Genomic DNA, 25,422 nt, shown 5'->3' on the forward strand with positions numbered 1-25,422 from the left:
AGTCTGCTGAATTTTGAATTACGTCTCTTGGCATTTGCTAAAGAAATAAATTTATTTTCAGGAAAGTTGCCCTTACCTGCTGCTTGAGTGCCTCCAAAGACTCAAATTCCAATCTGGCCAGTTTCATCTGGATATGCCGTGGCTTATCAGGTATGGCAAATGCAAGTATAAACTTTAAAGCCAGGAGTGCATGCTGAAAATAAAAAAGAATACCTGTTGACGTTAACACAGTGAGCCACATGTGCAGGGAAATAAATTGGTAACTAGGCAATCTGTGAACCTTCTCGTTAATCTTGGTAATTTCTAATTACCAAATTCTAATTTCATGACAAATCAGAGATCAACCAGGTTCATGAGTTACATTTAATTCACCCACCCTACTGTGGTCCATTCAATAATTATTGACTTACTTTGCTCCGTTCTTTTAAAATCACTTATTACCTTAAATTGATTTCATGCACTACTCTCAATGCTTTAGGAAAATAAAGTATATTCAAAATTACTTTCCCAAAATGTTTTTTTCCCTACACGTGACTTAACTCCCAAGGTACTTTAGCATACACCATCTGCAGAGTCACTCCACTCTTTACCCAACAACATCCTTTCTGCGCTACATTTCAAATTAAGGTTAACAAAACATCCATGTGGCTTAAACATCAGATACCTTGAACTCTCTGTATCCCCAGTACTATCTGGTGTAGTTTCTTTCATGAAATAATAATCAATACATATTGATTGTGATGAACTACATTGGCTGCTAACTCTGTATAGTATAGGAGGGGCACCCAGAAATGTAGAGTGCACCCTTTATAATATAGAGTATACCCATTATCTATGGGAAATAGGGAGCTTAAAAGCTATTTTATTTCTCTTCTATACCAACATTAAAGAGGCTCTCTATAACATAAAATATAAGGTTTATAATTTTGCTTCTTTCTCTGCAGAACAGAAATAAACCAAGAGGATTGTTCCATTGTTAGACCTGCTCTTCAGCCACACTGGTTCAAGATATTGATTCTTCTCCATCATTGATCTGCAGGATCAATACCACAGAAATCTGAATGATCAAAAGAATAAAGTAACCTCTTTGAGGATAGCATGAATTACTAAATAGTAGAAGCTGTGAAATAATTCTTAAAGTTGAGAAATAATTAAAAGGCATCAAGAAAATGAGTGAAGGAGAGGGAACAACTCTAAGAAATGTTGCATTGAATTACTGACAGAAAAAGAAAAGAGCTGGAAAATAGTAAATGAATTCCTTACTGTGACATTCACAAGAGGAGGATGAAGGATAAATAACATGTCAAGATCTCTTGGGAGAAGCATGAAACAATTAAGTAAGCCAGCATGATGCCAGAAAAAAGCAATAATTCATTCCAAAGACTTCGAAATCGGCAGAACCAGAGGGTTGGCCAGGCACTGCCTCGTATTAACTAGAGATCTGAAACAGACCACGGATGGGCAGTCTTCACCAAAAAGTGACTGCCATGACCAAAGAAGACACTAGAAGATTCTGATTAGATGTCTAGGTAATGAAGACAAGTAGGTAATAAAGCATGGACCACATGATGTCATATGTTGTAATTCTGAGCTGATCTAGTTGAATTAACAGGAACCTGGATGTAATGTACAAAGAACAAATGAGTAATCCAGAAAAAAGCTATATGTGTCATTGTTTCATTCCACTGATATAGTAAGCAATAATTTTATATAAGACTATTACCTATTCAGTGGAAATAGTGGGCAGGAAATAAATTAGTGGGTAAGAACTCTTCCATATTTTTCAGAAACTGTGTCCTCAAGTTGCCAGAACCCTCACCATGACCCAGTCACTGGCTCTCTTCCATTCGCCTAACAAATCTTCTTTGGAGCTTTGGTGGGAATTAGTATGGAAAAAAGAACCTGCCAAGGCCTCCCCTTAGATGTAAGTGCCTGGGAGAGGTGTGCACACTTCCTTGGGGATCAGGACTGCTACTGGGGCTAGCAAGGCTGTCACCACTCTCAGTGCTGGGGTCTCCATATGAAGTGATCATAAAACTCTCATGCATTGAAAAAAGTTGGTATTTATTACACAATACTAGTTAAAATAGGAAGTCATTTTAACATGATTAAAACACATAGATGGCAACAAGTAGTTCTCTGTAGTTTATTTTCCTAAAAATAGTTTAGAGTAAATATGAAGAAATAAGTTTCCTTTGAATTATATTTTCAAAATGGGTTCTTAGGAGACCTACTTGTCTCAAAATTTTAGCCTCCCACTGAACAGTTTCAGGGTTCTCTGCTCCTCGAAGAAGCACACAAAACCGCAGGGGGAGCACCTTTTCTGGCTAGCTACTAGTGCCGCCGAGAGCCAGCAGGAGAGTGGTGTTGTCTTCCACTCCATTAGTGACTGTTGGGCTAGACTAAGTGTGAAGGAGACTACAGCGAGAGAGATGAAGTCCTGCCTCACAGTCTAGACAAGAAGGGCAACTTACAGGCCACGTAGTACCAGGTGTGCGTTACTGTCAGGTTGGTGCAAGGTGCCAGGAGCACAAAGACCAGTGGCTTTCTCTGTTTTTAGCAGGCCAAAGAGGGCTTCCTGAAGGAAAAACATGTGAGCAGTCATAGTGATGAGAAGTTAGCTAAGGGGAGGAGTGTTTCCAGGGAAAACACATATACAAAGGGACCGAGGAGTTGAAGAGGGAGGGGCCAGAGGCAACCAGGAGTCTGATGACAAGAGAGCTGCAAAACCAAGTTGAGAAGTGAGGAGGCACTGAAGGTAACAATACAGGGGTGACGCGGTCAGACTTCTCCTTCAGTGGACAATTTAGGAGTCTCTGGAAGTGCTGAGAAATCAGCAAAGTGACCTGAAGTGTGTGGAAGAGCAATGGGGATGAAGCTCAAAATAACTGGAGAGATCATTAGCAGAAGACTTGAGGGCCTCCGTGATCATCCACCACCATGGTAAGCACTGGATGAAAGGCAAGTTGGGGGGGGGGGGAGATGGCGTCTGTGTGGGTCATACTCTTCCGGATGTCTATGGACTAAGTGGACTGTCCAGCAGACAGTGGGAAAAGAGAGTCTCAATTCACAAGATGGCTGGAGGCAGAAATTTGGAAGTCATCAGTGTGTGTGTATATGTGGCAAGAAGAGGGCATAGGATGGACCTAGAGGAAGAGAAATGTGTGTAGCTAAAGGGGAGAGTCCCAAAAAGAAGCTTAAGAAGAAGCAGGTGGGGAAAGGCAGAAATCCAGAAGGTCCTGGAGTTATAGAAGCAAAGGGGAGATAAGGAGCCAGTCGAGGTAGCTGTTGGAAGGTCAAGTATGTGCAGCCTAAAAAGAAACATTTGGGCTTAATCACCAGGAGGCCTTTGGTGACTCTGGGTCCTAGGCACAAAAATAGTTTCATAAAGTCTCATTGGGAAGGAGCGGTAAGAGATGAAGTGGTAGCTTGTGGCTAGCCAGGTGTTTGCTTTTTAAAGGTGTATGTCTTGCATCTGTTGAGATGCACTGGAAAAGGAATGAGAATAGTGGAAAGAGGCACAGATCCTGGAAGGAGAAGTTGTAAGGCACAGAGCTAGACCAGCACACAAGGCAGGGGCTTAGCCACAAACAGGGTCTGGCGATGTCACAGCAGTGGAGGGAGAGCTGACCACGGGGGGAAAAAAGGCACTTAGGGCCACTAATTTCAGACAGAGAGAAGAATTTTAAAAAGAAATCTACTCTTCAGAATATGCAATTCAGTACTTAAAATGAGGAAGGAGAGGTGAGAATTACCCACAGTGTTCTCACTTTTTTTTATAGCCCTAATCTTAAACCATTAATAAGTATCATTTCCTCAAAACAGATGATCATAATCTTCAGCAGAAAAAAAGTATTTTAAAAGAACAAAACAATACTAAAGCACCAACTTCATTTACTTAGGTTGTAAGAAAGTGTCTGAACATCCTCACGGCAGTTTTTCTTCGCATGTGGCACCAAGGGCAATCTCTTTCTCTTTAGTCTTTAACAGACATGCATTATTTTTACACAGGAAAAAAGCCACGTATGTGAAAAAGAACATAGGGTTCCCTTCCTTGCTTAATAAATGACTTACACACACCCTGCTAGGCTCCTAACTCCACCAGGTCATGATTTCCCACTCTCCCAGTAAACAGACACAACTTTCCACTCAGAGTCTGGCTTTCAATCAGGAGTGGGAGGGAGGGTTGGGGTGGAGGGTAGGGAAAGTAATCACTGTGTCCACTCATTCATTCTGTAAATGTGTAGTGACCCCCTAGGCAGGCCAGACTGCTCACATGGTGGCCTTCTTCCACCACTTCCTTTTCAAAATCATCTGTCACACTGACCCCCACCCTGGCCCCTCACATTGCCACACTCTCAAAGTTCCTCCAATGACAGGTTTGTTTGTTTAAGAAACATCATCTTTAAAAAGGAAAGGAGTTGCATCACCATTCACAGATGCCTGCCAATTAATACAGTTAGCTGGTGTTAGCAAACACTGTCTGCTCACCATCCCCAATAAATTTTATGGGTCACCATGCCCTCAGCACCGTGAGGACTTGGAAGTGGGATGGGGAAGACACCACAGCGCCTTCAGCAGTAGGGCACCGGCTCTGAGGAAGGGAGGTACAGAGAAGCAGGAAGGAATCAAAATCAAATGATCAGAAATAGGATAAAAAAGATGCCCCTACCCCACCTCTTACCGGGTTCTTATACCCAGGACCCAGGATACAAGCTAAGCATCATGATGGATTAACTAAGCTTTTGTGGTCAAACTTGGGAAACTAAGTAATATTTATAGCACAGTGTTCCAGAAGATCAATTTTTAAAATCTTCTTTACATTTTTTATACAGCAAATCTGTTTCAAGGCTGGGAATGCTTTATGCTAACTGAACTGAGAAAAAAAATTGTGAAAAGCATTTTAGCTATTTTTACTTGTTTTTGTAAATAAAAGAAAACCTAAGATGAGATATGAATCTGCTGAGATCTGAAGAAAAACACACTCAAAATGAATAGTTGGGGTGGTTTTTCATAGCCTATCTATGAAGAGAAGACATTTTATGGGTCATGACTGTGATTCTTCACCAACAATCTTCTTTTAAAGTAAAATTCAAAATTATATCCTAAACAAAGTTAAGGAGAAAAGAAACAGTTGGGGGGAGGAGGGTTGTGGAGAGATGTGTAGGATTTTAAAACTAATAAATACAAAGAAGTTGGCTTCCCATAACAATATGTTTCAAGTAATGATTATAGGGTGTCTTAGTTGGAAAGGGAAGAAAGAACAGAACCAGAGAAAATTAGCACCCAGAAGCTAAATGTTTTCTGGTGCCAGAGGTAAAGTCCTGCCTCTCTGTGATCACATGTCCCTCACCTTTGGTCACTGCAGGGCTGTCAAAGACTTGGGAGTCTCATCCAGATGCCAGAGAGTGAGCAGAACCATTTTATTTTACAAAAACTCAGGAATTCATGATATGATCGACAGCAGCAGCTGTGTTTGTAGCAGTGTGTCCCCAACCCTGTCTCTTCTCAAATAGAAAATGCATGCAAATTAGAGTTGAATTCTTAGAATTCTGAAAAGCTAATTTGATTTCTACAATGGTATGTCTGCCACGTACTTCTTCCCATTCAGAGCCTAGTCACCAATGAATAAAAGAAACTTCTTCAAAAAAGCATCAGCTGATTACCAGACAAATTGCATGCCAAATACCAATTAATAAAAAATGATTAATGGAGACTGAAAAAAATAGTATGGAATTAGGCTCTTAAGGAAAAAATCTCAGGGATTTTCATTTCAAGATGGAAGAGACCAAGCACACACATCTACTTCTTCCACCTCCCAGGGTCCCCTGAAATGACAGAAATTATATTCTAAAAGGAACAAGGCTAGAAAACAAGAGAATTTTCTAGAATTTCTGAATATAGGCATGAGGGAATGAAAACTGTAACTGAAGTCTCCTGCAACAAAGACAGATCCTCCCTAAAGGAAACTCAGAGAGGAGCTAATAACAGATTCAACCCCGCAAAAGGAAAGGATTTGGCCAGGGAGTCAGCACCAAAATGAATGCATTAAAGAACCACCTTCATAAAAGCCAGGGCCATGGGGAGCCCTTTCTATAATACCTTTTAATGGAGTGACTACAGGTTTTACTCTTGCACTAAAACCAGAGATCAGCCCGTTAAAGAAAAACATGTAATCTTCTGGGAGAGTTTCTTATGTGGGTTTGCTAGGCCTAAGAGAAAAAGAAAGCTCAAGGTCATGCCAAACTCCTAAGGACTCCTAAAGACTTAAAGACCAGAGTGATGTCAGTAAGATGACCAAACAGGAAACCCCAAACCTTGTTCCCCTACAAAGACATCAATTTAACAATACACTGTCCTGAAAGCCTTTAGTGAATGCCAGAAACCAGTTAAGAAGTGTCCAAGGCAAGAACAAAGTCAAGAAAACTCACACTGAAATGAGCAAGAAAAGCTATTGCATTTACTTATGAAAAGCTGTGGCATTTTACCTACAATAGTCCTTCCTTTAAACTGGCACAACTCAGTGCAATTAGGAGAAAATATCCAATTTGTGGTTTCTAATGGTAGGGGGCAGGGAGAGAAGAGTGGAATATACATTCAATGTTCCAATTTTTCAGGAGGTTGCCCTAAGAACTGTTTTATTCTTACTAGACTCAGAGCTCTGGAGAAGACTGAACATACTTTGGATGCCTGGGAGCCACTGAGAACAAAATGGAGCATGCAGAATTGTTGAAGTACCAGACAATCTGCAGTAATGAAGACAGACACTGGAGGGAGCAAGAGATTATGAACTCCTAAGAAAGAAACTAGAAAGTTCCCTATTTGGGAAATTTTATGCACAAGACCAGAAAAGACATCCCCAGAAAAGTTTGAGAGTCTCAGAATCACTAGCTGGGCTGAATGATAAAAGTCTTTCCCTGACAAGGTTAGTCTGTAAAAACTGGGAGAGCTGGTTTTTTCAAATGCCCAAATCCTAGAAAAAAATAACAGGTATACAAAGAAACAGGGTCACATGGCACAACTAAAGAAACAAAATTAATCTATAAAAACTAACCCTGAAGAAACAGGCCTATGAATCACTTGGGAAAAAAATTCAAAATAAGCATCTTAAAGAATATTAATAAGATACAAGAGAACACAGACAAACAATGAACACATATGGAATACAGATTAGAACACAATGTATGAATAAAATGAGAATATAAAGAAATGGATAGAAACTATAAAAGAGTGAAACAAATGGAAATTCTGGACTTACACTTAGGAAAGAATACAACAACTTGATTAAAAAAAAAATCACTAGATGGGTTCCACAACAGATTTAATCAAGCAGAAGAAAGAATCAGCAGACTTGAAGACACATCATTTGAAATGATCACGTTACAGAAGCAAAAAGAAAAAAGAGAATGAAGAAAGGTGAAGAAAACTTAAGGAACTTAACAGATACTATCCCAGAGGTCAATACTTCATTATCAGAAGGACTCAGAAGGAGAACAGAGAAAGGGACAGAAGGCTTATTCAAAGAAATAATGCCCACAACCATCACAAATCTGGGGACGAAAATGAATATCCAATTGGGATGTCAAAGAACTATGATGAACCAAGGAGGTCTACATGTAGACACAATGCAATCATGTTACTATCAGTAATTATTTTGAATATAAATAGCTTACTCACCCCAGTCAGAAGACACAGAAGGCCTGAATGGATAGTCCAAGCACCAATTATATGCTGTGCACAAGAAACCCACTTGAGATGTAAGGATAAACATAGGATAAAGTGAAAGGATGGAAAACTACATTTCATGCAGTAGGTAATCAAAAAAGAAAAGGGATGACCATACTTATAACAGATAAAATAGATTTTAAATAAAAGACTGAGATAAGAGACAAAGAAGGGCATTATCTAATGATAAAATGGTCAATTTACCATGTACATGTAGATATATGTATGTGTGCATACACATACACATCCACAAATCCTTAGCAAGATTAACCAAGATGAAAAGACTCAAACAAAATGCAGAAATGAAAGATTAGACATTACAAATACATACACACACAAACAAACATCATATATACATACATAACACTGATAAAACTGAAAGGAGAAATAGAGAGTAACACAATAGTAGAAGGACATTTTAACAACCCACTTGCAATAATGGATCAATCAATCAGACAGAGATAAATAAAGAAACAAAGGAGGGCCTCCCAGTTGGCGCAGCGGTTGAGCGCTGGGTTGCGAAGCTGCCCGCAGCCTCTGCAGCGCTGGTTCGATCCCTGGCTGCTCCCCGGCCACCAGAGGAGGGTCCCACATGGCGCGCAGACCTCTCCTGCCGCCCGCTGCTCCCCTCAGCAGTGTACTTCGGTCCTTCTGCCTGCTCTGCTCCCTGCTCTGGCTCTGGTGAATTCTCTCACCCTCCCGCGCTTCTGACTGTACCCAGTGCTTGAATAAATAAATAAAATAAAAATAAATCTTTAAAAAAAAAAAAGAAACAAAGGAACTGAACAGCACTATAGGCCAACTGGACCTGACAATCATAAAAAAAAAAGTCCACCCAATAACATCAGAGTTCACATTATTCTCAAACACACATGGAATATTCTCTAGGACAGATAACCCACTAGACAACCAAATAAATCTTAACAAATTTAAGATCATAGAAATCCTACTATATTTTCAGACAACAATGAAATAAAACTAGAGAGGCCTCACCAAGAAGGTGAGTCTCAAGTAAAGACCTAACAGAAGTAAACAGCTGGACATGATGACGCCCAGGGAAAGCATTCTGGTTAGAGGGAAAAGAAAGTGTAAAAACCCTGAGCTAACAGTCTGGCTGTCTGTTCAGGATCATGGGGCAAGGCCAGCATGTCCTGAGTAGGATAACTGAAGGTGAGAGGAGTAGATAAAGGCAGGGCGGTAAACATGGGAGCAGACCCTTACAATGGAAGTCACCAGGAGGACATTGGCTTTCCAGTGAATGAGGTGGAAACCGGCTGAAAGTTTGTGGTTAGAGGAGTAACATGAAGGTGAAGGTTACTAGGAGAATCTAGATGGCTACTGTGTTGAGAGTAGACCAAGGGGCCAGGGCACAAGCAGGGATCAGTTAGGAGATTATGCAATAACTGAGCAAGAGATGGCTGTGGCCTTGCCATGGGGATGGCCGTGGGGTAGTGAGAAGTGCTCTGTAAAGCCAAAGAGGTTTTGCTTATAGACAAAGGTAGACACAGGGTGTGAGAAAGTGAGTGACTGGACACAGTGACCACGAATGACATTTCTAAAGGAGTTTGAATCTAAGAAGAATGGAGCAGTAATTCCAGAGATGTGACCTGATGGGAGAAACAGGGCATGTTTTGTGCCCGTGGGAAAGAACCCCACGTATCCTCTTGCAGGCAAGAGTGGGAGGGATTGCTCAAGCGTGTTCTTGAGAGAGGTGAGGGGATGGGACCAGCCCACAGGTGTGGCGTGTCCTTCGTGGGGCACAGGCAGGGCTCCCCCACAGTAACAAGGTCAAATATCAACGCCTGAGCGTTGAGTCAGGTGGTGGATGTTTTCATTTCACACTTCTGTTTTCTCAGTGAAGTGGGAAACAAGATCATGAAATGAGGAGGGAAATGAGGTACTGGAGGATTGAAAGAGGAGAGCAGGAAAGAGAAAGTATCAAGAAAATATGCACAACTCCCAGGCAACATGGAGGGCCCTTGAGGTCAGCGATTAGGAATTTAAACTGAGGCCAGTCACATGGGTACACAGCAGCGACAAGGTGAAGGGCATGACTGTATATCACACCCCTTATCATACCAAGGGATATATGATACATGCAGATCAAAATATCAGGGGTTGAGGACAGCGCTGTCGAGCAATTGGCAGACACTGCAGCACCAGTTCAAATCCCCGGCCTCGATCCCGGGCCTTCATCTCTGGCCTTGATCCCTGGCCTCAATCCCCGGCCAGCCAGGGAACAACCCACATGGCACAGCAGACCTCTCCTGACTTGCCCGCTGCTCTCCTCAGCAGTGTATTTCAGTGGATCTGCCTGTTCTGCTCCCCACTCTCTGGTGAGTCCTCTCATCCCCCCACACCTCTGGCCTGTACCTCAGTTCTTGTATGCACAAGTAATCTTAAAAAAAATGTCAGTGGGTAGATATGTCAGTGGAGGAGAGAGGTGGAGGGAGCTGGTTGCCATGGCAGTAGTGGGGTGTGTGTGTGTGTGTGTGTGTGTGTGTGTGTGAGAGAGAGAGAGAGAGAGAGAGAGAGAGAGAGAGAGAGACAGCCAGCCAGCCAGCCAGGTCCATAGGGAGCGTGGGCAAGTGGCCTGGGGTGAGATGCAGCACACTGGAGGAGGCCCGGTCAGCAGGATGAAGCTGCCATCACCCTGGGCACCTTTCATCCCACTGCTCCCTCTTCGGGCCAGCTGCTCAGAACTGCTCTGGCTGGCTGGCTGTTCTTTTACCCTCTACCATCTGCAGGTCCCTCCCAGGACTGCTGGGTGCTGCAGATTTGGTCTTTCCTTCAGTCTCTGAGTAAGTTGTGTTTCCAAAATTACTAAAAATAATCATATAATCAATCAAACATTGGTTCCAACCCTTCTCTTTTCATTCTGTTTTTCTTTTTTTCTTTTTTTTCTGGGGGGGGGCACCAGATTCTGACTCTAGGTCTTCAGGCACAAGGTGAAAAAAACATATAAAAAACAAATTCTAATATCCTGTGGTACATGAGACAGTATTCCCAGGCCTGGCTATTCTAGAGGAAGGTCAAAGTGCAGTAAGAAAAAAAGGTTAACTTAACTCTAAATTCTGATACATGGACAAGAAGAATAGCAAAGAGAACATTTAACAGTTAAAAAAAAAAAACCCTTAAGTACCTGCTACATGATGAAACAATTAATGTCTTTGCCTTTAAATAGAAATAGATGTGTTACTTTGCCCAGTTCTCAGATAAAGTGGCTGGCTCCCTCCCTAGGAACCTGGTTCAGTAAGAAGCCCGTCACCAACACCTGCAGAGCCATTAGGAACAAGGAAAAGGACGCTACAAAAATAGAATCTTCAGACAGTGCAGTTTATACTGCACAGTGATCTCAACTGCACTTTTGAATGTCACCTTTTATACAAAATGTATGTATTTCAAAGCTCCTAAAGTTCTAAATTACATAAGTGGCACTAATTTTTACATTCTACATGCTAAACAACTGCTAAGCCTGGGCATTTTCTCCACTCGTGCTTCAATGTAAGATCGTGTCCACGTGTACAAGAGAGCAAACGTCAGACTGTGCGACCTCACAGAGCACTGGATTTAGAAGCAAAGAGTTGGGGGCAGGATGTGTGTCCTTCACTAGGAGAGCAGATAGGGAATTCTGGTACTCAGAAGATGAAAATTTACGTTGCAGTGTGAGGCAATGAACCAGATTTATACACAGCAACATAGACATTATAAACATGTTCTTGTAAACATAATACTGAATGAAAAATAATTAGAGATTCAGAGCCCAAATCCATGCACAGAAATTTAAACATATAAAAGACAACACAATGAATAAATAATGAATAAATGGATGAAAGAGAAGGACATACACTACATAATTCCAGCATAGGCGCCTATGTAGAGGGAGGGCCACAGAAATGGAAATAATCAGCATAACATACAAGGGAAGACATCTGTGCCATGAGTCAACAGGTAGGATCAAATGGACTTTGTGTATTTGAGGTGGTAGCTGTCATACTTCAAAGAGAGAAAGCAATCACAGTGTTCTTAGAAATGAAATGCAGTTAGTAGGGATATATTGTTCATACTTGAAGCTTTCCAGTATTTCTCATAAATCTTACTCCAGAAACATCTGTAATGTAGCATGGCGATACACCAAACAGCACGTCACCATTCTATAAAGTTGACATATTTTGGTACAATCATTTCAAATTTATGGATGGTATTTAATAGGAACTAGAATAATAGTTGCCAAAAGCTAAACTAGCTAATGCTGAATCTAAGGAAAAGCAAAGCTTAAATAGTGCTTTGAAATAAATCCAAGAGAAAAGTAGATAAAAAGACTCCTACAGAATTGCACTTGATACTGAGATGAGTAACTTACACACGAAATAACTCTTAGCAGGCCACTAATGACACCGACGGGATTTACCCTGTCAGGGACTGCTTATTGCAAACATGAGCTCATGTTTCACTTTAGAATAGATATGTTTCCTATAGGCTTCTAATTCATAGCCTGGTTTTTGTTTTCCATCTCTGAACTGAAAATTACATTCTAAAACAAATCAACTGCAAGGAGATCAGCACCAGGTGAAAATCAAATTAACTAATGTGTCCTAGGCGTTGTCCCGGGAGAGGCTGGAGCCTCAAGGACAGCTGAACAATGCTGTGTCTGCAGCCCAAAGGCCACCCTCCCCCCCCCCCAATTTCTACTGCTATGGGCATTTTTTTGTGTGAGCTTGGAATAATCACTCAAGACTCTCTTCCTCCCTTTCACTGAGTGACACTGAGCTCCTGGCCACAAAGACAGTGGATGAATGAATACTGGGAAGAGTCAGGAACCCTGGTTTTGTCCCCAGCTGATTAACTATAAAGGGGGAGATAACAAACATATTCCCACCATGCTATAGATGACCTCTGTTACTTGTAAAATAGAAATATTAAAACCCTAGAGACCTGTTATAAATGCTGATCCTGGAGTCCTTGTCGAGAGACCCTAACAATGAAGACCATTGCTGATCAAGAGTAGTATGGCTCTCAGCAGAAGCAGGAGAACCTCCGTAAAGGTTTAAGACAGACAGATAACTTCATAAAAATCCATTCTTTTTTTTTTTTTTTAAAGATTTATTTATTTATTTATTTATACAAGCACTGGGTACAGCCAGAAGTCGGGAGGGTGAGAGAATTCACCAAAGCCAGAGTGGAGAGCAGAACAGGCAGACAGACGAAGTACACTGCTGAGGGGAGCAGCGGGTCGCAGGAGAGGTCTGTGAGCCATGTGGGACCCTCAGCTGGCGGCCGGGGATCCAACGGGCGCTGCAGAGGCTGCGGGCAGCTTCGCAACCCAGCGCTCAACCTCTGCGCCACCGGGGAGGCCCTAAAAATCCACTCTAAGGAGAAGTTTAACAAAGATTTCACAATACCTATTTTTCCCTTCTTGTCCTCAGCACAAGACAATGCAGCCCTGAAAAGTTTTTGAATTTAAGTTGCATTAATTTGATTTGCGCCACAAAATTCTTGGACATCTTCATTTTACTGCTGGTGACAATATTTTGAAAATATTTTAACAAAGACAGTATTTCTACATGAATTCTCTGTTGAATTATGAATTCCTACTAACACCAGCAGACAGGAAATGCAGAGCATTAAGTCTCTCGTGAGACTTAAGTCAATTTCTTGCATACTATGAAGCACGTTTCTAGAGAGGTGAGTCTCTGAGCTGCTTGAGCTCATGGAATTAGGTAGAACATGAGGCAGCACCACTGAATGCAAAGAGAACAAACTCTGAAGGCGCCATGAACTAGGGCTGACTTGTCACTCCCTGCAGGCACATCTCTTTTTCTCTCCCTGTCCTTGTTTCTGTCCAACCACCTCCATTAGTCCACCTTCGACTGCTCAGTCATTTCATCTTTTGTTTATTCTGCCAATTGTCACCAAACTGGTAGACTAGATCAACCCAATCCCAAAAGGGTTTGGGTTTTTTTCTTGCAGAAATCAGCAAATTGATTATAAGATTAAATTAAAATGCAAAGCACTAGAATAGCAAAACGATTTTGAGTAACAACAGCATATTGCAGAGTGCAACAGCTGATTTGAAAATTTAAAATCCCAGTAATCAAAACATAAAGAATAGATTTATAGATGAATAGAATAGTCTTGAAATTGAGCCATACATATAAAGTTGAATCAATAGGTGTAAAGAATCTCCTCAACAAATGGTTATCATAACAACTGAATGTCCACATGGGAAAAAAGAAAAAATCCTCAATACTGGTTTATCAATGATAACAAAAAAAAGAAAAATAGTTCATACTATACACAAAAATTAACTTGAAATGGATCACTGATAAAAATATAAAATGTAAAAACCATAAAACTCAGAGGAAAATTGATGGTGGTGGTGGTGGTGGTGGTGGTTTCGGTTTGAAGCCTCTGGTTGAGTTTTCAATCCTACATCAAACGGCAGCTTTTCATGATTTTCCCTCCTGACGATTCTTCCAGGTTCATATTAATTTCATCTCCTATTGATTCATCAAATCAATAGAACTTGAAGGCACATGGCCAGAGAAGAACCTTTCACTACTTAATGTTTACAATATTTGAAGTCCTGTTAAGATGATTATTTTATTACTTGTGCTGATTGGAGTGAAAGCTTTAAGGGTTTGGGGAACTGCCAAGAATCATAATTTTTATCTTTAGAAATAAAACTACTATAAATAAGAGCTGCTTAATGGTCACAGAGCAGAAGTCACAAAGGCTTTTTCTGTAAGACTCTCTAAGGAAGCCCATTACTCTGGGTCTCCAATTATTATTTAAGCAATTTCTGCGCCCAGCATTGAATCTTCTAATACTAAAATACTTAAAACTTATCATATGCATTTGTGTATTTAAATCCTTAGATGTGTATTTTCATAATCCAGCTCTTCCTTAAATAGACTGTAAGCTCCAAGAAACAAGGAGTCTGTTTTTCAGCTTTGCGATGACCAGGGCCAGCTGGAAACATTCTTGGACTCATCTGGGCTAAGCAGTCAGGTAAGACAGGGGCAGTGCTAACTTAACAGAGGTATCAACAATTACAACTATACTTAAAAACTACATTGTAGGGTACAGCAACTATAGCCATATGTGCCCCAAAGTGAAAGCGACCAAGATGTCCTTCACCAGATGACTGGACAAACAAACCACAGTGTATGATGCAATGGAATGCCTTATTCCGTGATGAGAAGAAAGGAGCTATCAAATCATGGAAAGACATCGAAGAACCTTAGAGGCATAAGATTAAGTAAAAGGACCTAGTCTGAAAAGGCTGAATGCTGTATGATTCCAATTATAGACACTGTAGAAAAAATACAGTAAAAAGATCAGTGGTGGCCAATGGTTTGTGGGGGAGAGGGAGGGAAAATGAGATGATAGCTGAAGCACAAGAGACTTTTAAGATGGTAAAACCATTCCAATGATACCATATGAACCCCAATGTAAACTGGGAAACTTCATTAATAATAAATCAATATTGGGCCTCCCCGGTGGCGCAGCGGTTGAGCGCTGGCTTGCGAAGCTGCGCGCGGCCTCTGCGGCGCCGGTTCGATCCCCGGCTGCTCCCCGGCCACCAGAGGAGGGTCCCACATGGCGCGCAGACCTCTCCTGCCGCCCGCTGCTCCCCTCAGCAGTGTGCTTCGGTCCTTCTGCCTGCTCTGCTCCCCGCTCTGGCTCTGGTGAATTCTCTCGCCCTCCCGCGCTTCTGACTGTACCCAGTGCATGTATAAACAAAACAAACAAACAAACCAGCAAACAAATAAATAAAGCATGCCTCTATTAAAAAAAAAAAAAAAGTCTAAAAAAAAAAAAAAAATAATAAATCAATATTGGTTTATCAATGATAGCAAATGTACCATGCTAATGTAAGATGTTAATCACAGGGAAAACTGGGGGAATTTAGGGCATAGGGTAACACACTTTCTATATAATTTTCTCTGTAAAACTGAAACAGCTCTGAAAACTAGTCTATTAATTTTAAGTTACATTGTAAATGAAGATTGCAGAGCTTTTTAATATTACATCTTTAAACAGATATATTCTGATTGCAAGATAATTTTCCATTAAAGTATTTTTAGAAGGATGTTATAATGATTTCCTCTTACATAACACTGCTGTGATGGCCCAGAAAATATTCACAAAACACTTTCCCCCTGTTGGAAGTCTATTTAAAGAAATATCAAACATTCAACCCCAGATTTAACTAAAAGGGAAGTTTATCCAATTAAAAAAGAAATATTAAGAAAATAAACCAAGTATTGACAAAACATTTATTTTTTTCCATTCTTGCCATAAAATGTCTCATAATTTTGAAGTATAAAGTTTCAAATTTTTAGAAGTTTATGCTTAGGAAATGGAATACTTCTTGCAAGTCTAGATTTTGATGTAAAACCTTACAAGATACCTCCCCTGCAGAGGATATCTCATCAGGGCCTCCAGATGAACATCAGTGGTGTTAAAATTTATGCTGTAGCCAGTTTCATTGATGCCATTTCTGCATATGATACATTCCATGGGTACTCTCATATTTTGATAAAATCCCCAAAAGTAAAAGTCCATGATTAATTAGAATTGCTCTAATTTTTAACAATACACTCACAACAATGGATGGAGGAAAAAAATACAAGTCTATTGACCCCACTTTAAACTCATGACCTCAAATGGGCTCTCTGGACTGACAATTGCTATTTCCCCCTGTCCCACCCAATTATTTGATTCTATACTTTAACATCTCTTCAAATATCTAACACCACTCTCTGCTTCCTCTCTCTCAGCACTCACATGCTTGCTGTCTCTTGGAGAGACCAGAAGGTCTCAGAAGAAAACATCTGTGTCCTCTTCCTTGAGTTCCCCCAACACTTCTACCCATGACCCTCCTCATACTTGACCCTTCCCTCTGTATTTACTTCCAACATGTACGCTTGTGTGAGATCGGCGATGAATCAATGTTTGTAGGGCACAATGGGCACCACTTCCTTTCCTGCTTCTGGGCTGATGGGGTTTCCCCTTACTTTTCTTCTTCTTTTGTAATTTTTGTTATTTCTCTCTTTACTTCACTATTTCAGGAGATCTTGAGTTAGATCATTTTGTATGAGCAAGAAAAACTTCATATGGGCAAGAAATGCTAATAAATATTAAAACAATGAGATAACCTAAGATTAACTGTTTAAAATAAAAAGTCAGGGGGGAGGGAACCCAATTGTCCAAGGTAAAGGACTGTGGGTGCTTTAGTGGAAGGTGTGGAAACACAACATCTGAGGAGGTTTGAACCTATTTCCTTAAATCATACACAGTGTGGTAAACCAATGCTACCTCAATTTAAAAAAAAAAGTAAATGCAAAAAAAGAAGTCAAGCTGTAACATCATGGATAAGCATGGATTTCTGAAGAAAAAATAACATGGCAAACCTGTTTGCTGATTGATAATCACTCTGATCTATTCTCAAGAGAGGCAGATCTCCAGAGTGGGCAGATTTTTGGATCTTTCCCGGAGAAAAATCAAAATTTCCATTATATTATAATCTCTGATTGAACAATCTATAAAAAGTCTCATTAAAAAGATTTCCAGTCCCCAGAACTACTAAGTATGCCTTGGAAGGTGAGCTACAATTGTTGCCCAACTATTTATCTAATTAACAAAGTCAATATAATTCTCCCTAGGTTAGGCACAAATTACAATACTTTTTCCTTTTACCACAGGTCAGGGTTTTGTTTTGTTTTTTCATTTGTGAAAATAATGTATATAGATGGTTAAAAGAAAAAGACAAAGTAGGTCTTCCATCCACTCCTGACCTGCCCCTTGCTGGCATCCTGTAACACTCTCCCTGCCATTTGTCCCAGGCCCTATTATTTATCCTGGAGTCTACAAATAATAAAATCCTTCATTATCCTTCAAATAAAAATTAATCATGTTACATGGCATTAAAATACATTATTACAAACTGTTTAGAAAGTCAGCATATCAAAAGAATTGCACTGGATGAAACTTACCCAGATGTATAAATAAGATGTAGTACATTTTCCTTCTTATTTATGAACATTAAATCAATTTAGAATTATTTATTCAACAAACTGTTATTCAGCATCTGCCATATGCCAACTGTCCTAACAGTGCCTGGGAAGACTAGTGACTGTCCTAGGAGGTGTGGGTAGGAAGGGAAGCAAGACACATTCCACCTACTATTACCCTTCTTAGAAGTTCATCTTATTAAGAAAATACTTAAGAACAGCTAATAGTTATTTAAATGTTAAATCAATAAATCATTACATAACTGTCATTTTTTGATCAAATGGAACAATGACAACACAGATGCAAGGCTCGAATGCTGCTTCTTTTTCTTTTTTTTTTTTTTAAAGATTTATTTATTTATTTATTTATACAAGCGCTGGGTACAGTCCGAAGCGTGGGAGGTGAGAGAATTCACCGGAGCCAGAGGGGGGAACAGAACAGGCAGACTGACGAAGTACACTGCTGAGGGGAGCAGCAGGTGGCAGGAGAGGTCTGCGCACCATGTGGGACCCTCGCCAGCGGCCAGGAATCGAACTGGCGCTGCAGAGGCTGCAGGCAGCTTCGCATCCCAGCGCTCAACCGCTGCACCACCAGGGGAGGCCCCTCAAATACTTCTTCAGATCCTGGACCATGAAACTGTATGGGCAGTAAGCTCAGAGTGGGAAGGGATGGCTGGTGTCAAAGCACATATCCTAAATATCCACATACCTCCCTTTATTGTCAGACAAAACCTGGTCATGTGCAACAGCACACAGGATGATGGGTTGACGAGGCATCCCTGTTGAACACAGAAGGTGCCTGTTCACCTGAAACTAAATGTTAAAATGCAATGGTATTTCAGCTACTAAAAAAAAAAAGTGTTGCTGTTATAGGTTATAAGTAGAAAATGGAGAAGTATCATGGACACTAGACACAGCCTTGGACATTTCAGGTGACAGCCAACATGTACCCCAATGGCAAACATGGTTAGTGTGGCATGAATGCCTTAAAGCTATGCCAGCGCAGTCAGTCTGGGGGAGCATTTCTGCCTTTTAAGTTAACACTTTAATACTTGAATGTAGTACTTACCATGACCCAACCCCTCCTCTTTGTGCTTTCCATATTCTTACTCATTTAATGCCCGATGAGGTAGGCAGTAATACCCCTAGTTGATGAATGACAAAACTGAAGATCAGCAGGGCTCTATCTACTCTAAGAGCTATGCCTATGATACTGTAGGTTGGCCTTCTAGTTGAGAAGTTTTCAGGGCCAAGTAGTTAATTTAATAAGTGCTTAATGTTCACTCCTGTGTCGTGTTCATAATTGATAAGATTGTCCTAATTTTAAATAATACAAAATACTGGCAACATGCATACGGAGCAGATAATTCAAAAATAAATTGACTTGATGTAACATTTGGCGTAAGTTTGAGAAATCAAACAGTTGAAAAAGTTGAACAGGGTATTAGACTTCCAAATTCTATCTCTATTTTAAGGCTGGAGCATCTGAAAGCAAACATAAGTTCCTAAGTGATAATTTCACAGTTCCCTTCAGAAATGCCTCTGCTAGGTTAGGGCACGCTACAAGTGGTCATTGACCCACCTCAATGGCAAATTGTGCATATTTTCTAAAACTATGCTGGAGGACATCGATCATTATGTAAATCCAGGTTCCCTAGCCCAAGAATTATAAGATAAAGTCATATTTGAGTTTAATTCAAAAAGTTATCTCCGAAGAATTTTTAAACTTACTTTTGTTTAGTAATAAAAAAAGAAGTACTACCTTTCCCTTTTTCATTTCAGCTGACAAGAGAATTTGAGAGCAAGTTTTAAGGCCCAGCTGTATTAAATGTCTCATATTGTGTGGATGGGTAAAAACACTGTCTGATCACTCTAGATATTCTCTAAAAGCTTCTTAATCTATCTTACTCATATTTTTAATTTTGTTACTCCTTTTCAAGTAGGGAGAGGTAGAAACAAAAAATAAACAGTAAACAGGGAAGACATAATAATTCAGAGGCTGGCCAATTTAAAATTCAGTATGTACCAAAAACTATTAGATTCACAGGACTCAATAAAAATCAGAAAAGTAATGAACTTTAGTGAAATGTGATTGGAGTTTAAAAAAAAAAAGGAAAAGAAAAAAGCTTACAGCTACCGGCATTCCCATGTAATAAGTACTGAATGGACTGAGCAGGAGAAAAGTTAATTACCAAAGTTATAAAATAAATTATGATATTGAGATTTGGGAGACTTCTGGAATAAATAAACTTATTTCTGCTCGCCTCATCTCCCTAATCTCACTAAAATGCCAGGCTGCAGCACCCCAATCCCGTTGCAGCACAGCAGATGGGTCTCTGAGACGTGGAAAGAGCTCCTGTATACCCTGGGTGTAGAAACCTTCACATTATATAGTCAGGTGTCGACAAAGTTAACAAAAAGCATGTTGCTTAGACAAGCAGAGACGTCTAGCAACAGGAAAGGTGAAAATATTGAATGACTGACTGTAGGAAGGTAGGAAAGGGCACGGACTGGTTGTTTTGTTATTGTTCTGAATGGAATATTTGTTCTTTAAAATTACGAATATGTATTACTTTAAAAAATGAAATAGCATAATGACAGGAAACTGAATATACCTGGACAACTCTAAGCAGAAAAAAATGTAAATTCAGTTTTTAAATTATGGCAGGCAGTGAGACTGACACTTAATTTGTGCCTTGAGAGAACCATAGGATGTCACTGATAGCTCCTGCACAGCCAACTAACTCAGGCCTCCTGCTCCCAATATGTGCCTGGCTACCCGCCAGCACATCGGCTGCAGGAACTGCTCCCTGTTCTGCCATGCCTTGCAGAACAACATGAGATGATCCACTTGGATGAACATGCTAAATCTCCATGGCTCCTAATGCTTTTCTTCTGAGTCTTACTTCTGGCCATTCTATATTCTAAGGGGCTCTCTCTAGCTCCCATACTGTGGGACCATAATAGCTGCTGAGTTCCCAGCTGCCCCATCCAGCAGAACAGACAGACAGAGACAGACTGCCCTTCATGGCAATTCCCACCCTCCACCGAAGGGGTGCATGGTGGAGCCTGGGCTGGGCGTGCCCACACTGACCACTGACCAATAGGCAGGCTTCGCCCATTGCCGTGGGGGAGAGAGGGAGGCCAGTTTCCAGCAGAAATGGGTATTGGGCAGGCAAGCCAATAAATAGAACATCCATTCTAAAGGAAGAGGCTGCTTATTACATTTGTCTCTTAAGAGATTCAGTTTCGGGTCATATTTAAGGATGGTTTGATTATATCTTCTCTAAGGACACATGATTTTATGCTACAAGCATCTTGTGCTCTGGGCACCCAGCGCCACAAAACAGAGATCCAATAATGATGATTCTTCCTCTACAGTTTTTTCAAATGCTTTTCTTTCTTTTTGTTCCTTTCTTGTGGAAAAAAATGATCTCCTAAGTGAGTCTACCCAGAGAAGCTCTCTGCCTCCAGACCCGAGGACACTCTTCTGCAGGCAGATTTCTATTTAAGAGTCTGAGCTAACGGCCTGGTTCCTAACTATGCAACAGACATGACTGATGACAGTCAACTGCTCAGTACTTCACAAGAATCATAAGCCAATATCATCCATGACTAATTACAAAGATGGGGCTGAACTCTCCCCCATAGCATGCACAATCAACTACTTATTTGGAGGTTATATGTTTATAGCTTATTGCACTGTTGAATAGGCGTCTCATGTGAGCTAAAGTGTCGGATCCTGCACTCTTCAGGGTGAACATTTAAGACACAAGGGACAAAAGAGTGTGTTCACAGTAACACTACAGCAATCACACAGTTTGACAGAATAAATTCTTTGACAATTTTCCTTTTCAAGTGCTCAAAATATTTGTGATTCAATTAGGCGATACTCTAAGTACATGCTAGAGAAACTTATTTTGTGATTCCTTTTTGTGCTAGAGGAGCATTTTGTTACCAAAACAAAAAGTTCCTGTTTCCATGTGACTAACAAACAAAGATGGGGTCTTTATCTATCAGGACAAGAAAAAAGGGAAAAACTATAGGGATGCCCACAAAATAAATGAGTTAGTGTTTTGTTCACTTTCTTAATATTGCTCATGTTTATTGCAGCTCTACTTACAACAGCCAAGACATGGCAACAACCTAACCTAACAGGTGATGACTGGATAAAGAAGATGTGATATATATCAAAACATCCAGTGGAATTTTTCTTAACCGTTTACAGGTGAAGACTAGCCTTTTGCAACAACATGAATGGAACTTAAATATGCTAAGTGAAGTAAGTGAGAAAAAGAAACACTGGGCAGTTTCACTTACATGTGGAATATAAAGACAGAACAAAGTAACAAAACAAGAACAACTCTCACATTGTGACAGCAAACTAGTGGTTACCAGAGGACAAGGGGAGGGGAAGTGAGGAGAATGGGTAGAGGGAGTCAACTTGATAGTGGTGGATGGTGTGAAATTTAGAAAGGCTGGAGAAGCTTCCAGACTCACATGACTTCCTAAAGATCATTTTAGAAGGTGGCAGAAGAAACAGCAAAAGGTGAAGTATCCTGTAAAAGGTTTGTACAGGGCTGGAGTGTGTGGTACGTAAAGAACTGAATCAACTCAGATTTCTCAATAAATAATTCATACTCAGAAGTGAGAGCTATAAAATTTTATGCATTCAAGACATTATTTTAAAGGGATGAAAAAAGTCTTATTACTCTAAGGCAACTTGTACAAGATGGGTTCAATATAAACTGTGGCCTTGGTAGAAGTAATGGAAGCATTCCTAGCGTCAGGCCTGGGGCCCAGCCTCACCAAGTCCAGGGGTCTGACATGGTCATGCTGTTCCCTTTGGGTGGGTGAGGAACCCTGGGGTGAAGAAATGAATATAAACATACTTGGGTTAAGTCCTAACACAAAGCTGCAACAATACTTTTTAAAAATCATTGGGCTATTTTGTGCTTTTTTACTTTTAATATGTTAGAAATGTTAAACAAAATCTCATCCACTGCTTTTTTGATTAAACTTGTTTGGTTTGAGTTGCTTAATGTTAGACTGCAAAGCTGCCCTGTCAAGCTTTTGACATGTTTGAGTCATATATATGAAGTCTGCAATAAAGGTTACATATTAACTTAATGAACTAATTTTGTTAACTGTTTAGAGAATCCTAATGTGCTTGTTTATAAATTCACTAAATAGTAATAAAAATGATACATATTTGAAAGTGACTATGATTCTTATGTAAAATTTAATAGACTTACAAATGAGAAAAGTATTATAAGTTGAACATTATAAGAAACATTCTGTGTTTTATATTCATAGTTTCAGTAACCTGACTGTTAAAATACAAGTATTTTGTGAAATCCTTGCCATGCACAGTCATTCTCAGATAATAAAACACAAACACAACTCTTCTGATACAAAGATAGAAAACCCAGAGAATTCAAAGGCATGAAGGGTATCTGAGAAATCATTAGGAGCAAGTTCCTCAGAGGAAAGCAAGAGAGGTAAAGCTGGAAGTTTCTACGCACGTGAGGACAGTTGTATCATTCACCATCCATTTGCCCAGAGTTCAGCATGATGTGCTGTCAAATGGGACGAAATCTTCCCAGGGGTTGGCATAAGGATGGGGTGGAAGATGGCAGTGAGTGTTATGGGGAAGGGGCGGAGAGCAGCGACCAGCCAAGGAGCCATCCCAAGGTCCTCGCTCAGATTTCTTTGCCCATACCACTTTCAGAACATGGAGTACAAAACCACCAGAGTAGACAGTGTTCTCCTAACTGGTACTCTCGCATTTCCGCCTTCAAAGCAAACTGAAGGAGATTGTTAAAATAATGTACCTATAAGTAACTTTTCCATGGAGAATAAAATCACGCCGTTAAACATTACAGGATTCAGAGATGGGAACAATATGGGCTCCCTCTAGTGGTTTAAAACACCTTTAACCATCCTCAGATGCTCAGAAGTTCCTGTTTTGGTCATTTATTTCTGTTTTTATTTTTTGTATCACCTGATACTTCCTTTTAGGAAATCCAAACCTTAGAGTTAGTTCACTACAAAGATTCATCCCAGTAGATGAGGACAGGGAAGAAGACCTAAAAATCAAATATGATGGCTCCTGAGTCACAAGTTTATCTGCTACCTTCAAGATCAGAAGATTCAGCAGCAAAGACTGAAGGGAGGGGCCCGAGAGCCAAGCAGCACAGAGAAGGGAGGCTGGAAAAGAGCAGTGACAGGCAAAGGGAAGGGAGCTGCAACCACATCATAAAAATACTTAAGTTTCTCTTGTGACTACAAAATCATCTTTGAAGAAATTAAATAGGATTAGCTTCTAGTAGATTTTAAACCAATCCCTGCCTAAGTGTGCAGGCCGCCATTTGAACTGAAGCTTTGAGTCTTGCTACACAGTGAGGCGATAAATTGCATCTACAGGTGAGAAAAATCAACACAAACAGAAAAGCCAAAGGCTGATGAACCAAAGAAAAAACATGAAATACCTCCACTAAAAGAGGTAAATTACTATGAGACAGATGGGCCGTGTGATTGGTATCTAACAAATTATAGCTATGGCTGTGATATATTTTCTGCCATTGCTAAGGGAAGTATAGTGGGTTTGTTTTGTTTTGTTTTGTTTTAATCACAGTAGGTCACTAAGTTTAGAGGAAAACGTCTTTTCACAAAATTATTCTTGGCTCTGTTTCTCGAAAAATGGCCAAGTAGTTCAAAATTTCATTTAAAGATGATGGCAAAAGTCTAAATAAAATTCTTCTGAATTTTCCAAGTACAATGAAAGTTTCTCTGATTTGCTTTACAAAAATTAAAGTAGAATACACAAAAACAAGAGTGGCTTTTTTGAGATGGTATTGGCATAAATAAAATCCTGTCATTGGTAACTGGGTTTCTGATTACTATACAAGTTTTATACTAAATAGTGGGTCGATTTTAGCTGAAAATAAATGTAGCTAAATTCAAGGTGTCTGGTGATTTGTACAACATGTTGAACATTGGATCCCTGGTCAGCATATTGTTCTCCCACATTACTTTTTCTACAGGAAAATCAGATTCAAGTTATAAGTGCTTTAATTAATTATCAGAGTATTTTTCCTGCTTAGCACAAGGGCTACTCACAGGCTGAATTCCCTCAACATTATTTCACTAATGGCTTGACTGAAGAGCATGTGTTTTACTTGAGATGACATCTTCTCTAGGGGTTATGAGTGACACCCCCAAAGAAACCACATCAAAGCCCTTTATTTGAGGTGTACTTCAAAACCTCAGTAGGCTTTCTTACTCATCAAGTAACATGGTTTTTTCACACATTCTTTTCAGTAAGCCATTTTTCAGATCATATCAATAGAATCAAAACACTGTCATTTCGAGACAGATATTCCAGACGAGTAGGTAACTACACAGGCACAGAGTCACGAATCCCAAACTGCCTGTCAGTGAGGTTTGTTTGAATCTGGTCATTATTCTGCAGTTTTTACATTTTTATTTTGATTTAACTCAGTAGTATGGCCCCTCAGGGTAGAGGTCATGCCTTTTTTTACACCTCTCCCACAGGGGGCCAGGATATTATAAGTATGCATAATAGGGATAAAAGATATTTGCAGAACATATGAGTTTTTTATTTCCATTTGGAGCACAGACAGATTTACCTTGCTTCTTAGAAGAACTAAAAATA

General features: G+C 40.1%; 1 protein-coding gene across 5 annotated transcripts in view; it reads right to left on the reverse strand.

Moving 5' to 3' along the window:
• The window catches only part of ANO10 (anoctamin 10), a 139,284-nt gene that overhangs the window by 44,185 nt on the left and 69,677 nt on the right, over window positions 1-25,422 (reverse strand). For all 5 annotated transcript variants that reach the window (XM_037527185.2, XM_037527193.2, XM_037527155.2 and 2 more), the window contains one exon: window positions 77-193. In XM_037527185.2, coding sequence (XP_037383082.1) covers window positions 77-193 — 117 coding nt within the window. The remainder of the gene's footprint in view (window positions 1-76; window positions 194-25,422) is intronic.

The sequence above is a fragment of the Talpa occidentalis genome, unplaced genomic scaffold (assembly GCF_014898055.3).
Source record: "Talpa occidentalis isolate TD23 unplaced genomic scaffold, MPIMG_talOcc4v2.1 talOcc4.10, whole genome shotgun sequence".
NCBI classification, from domain to species: Eukaryota; Metazoa; Chordata; class Mammalia; order Eulipotyphla; family Talpidae; genus Talpa; species Talpa occidentalis.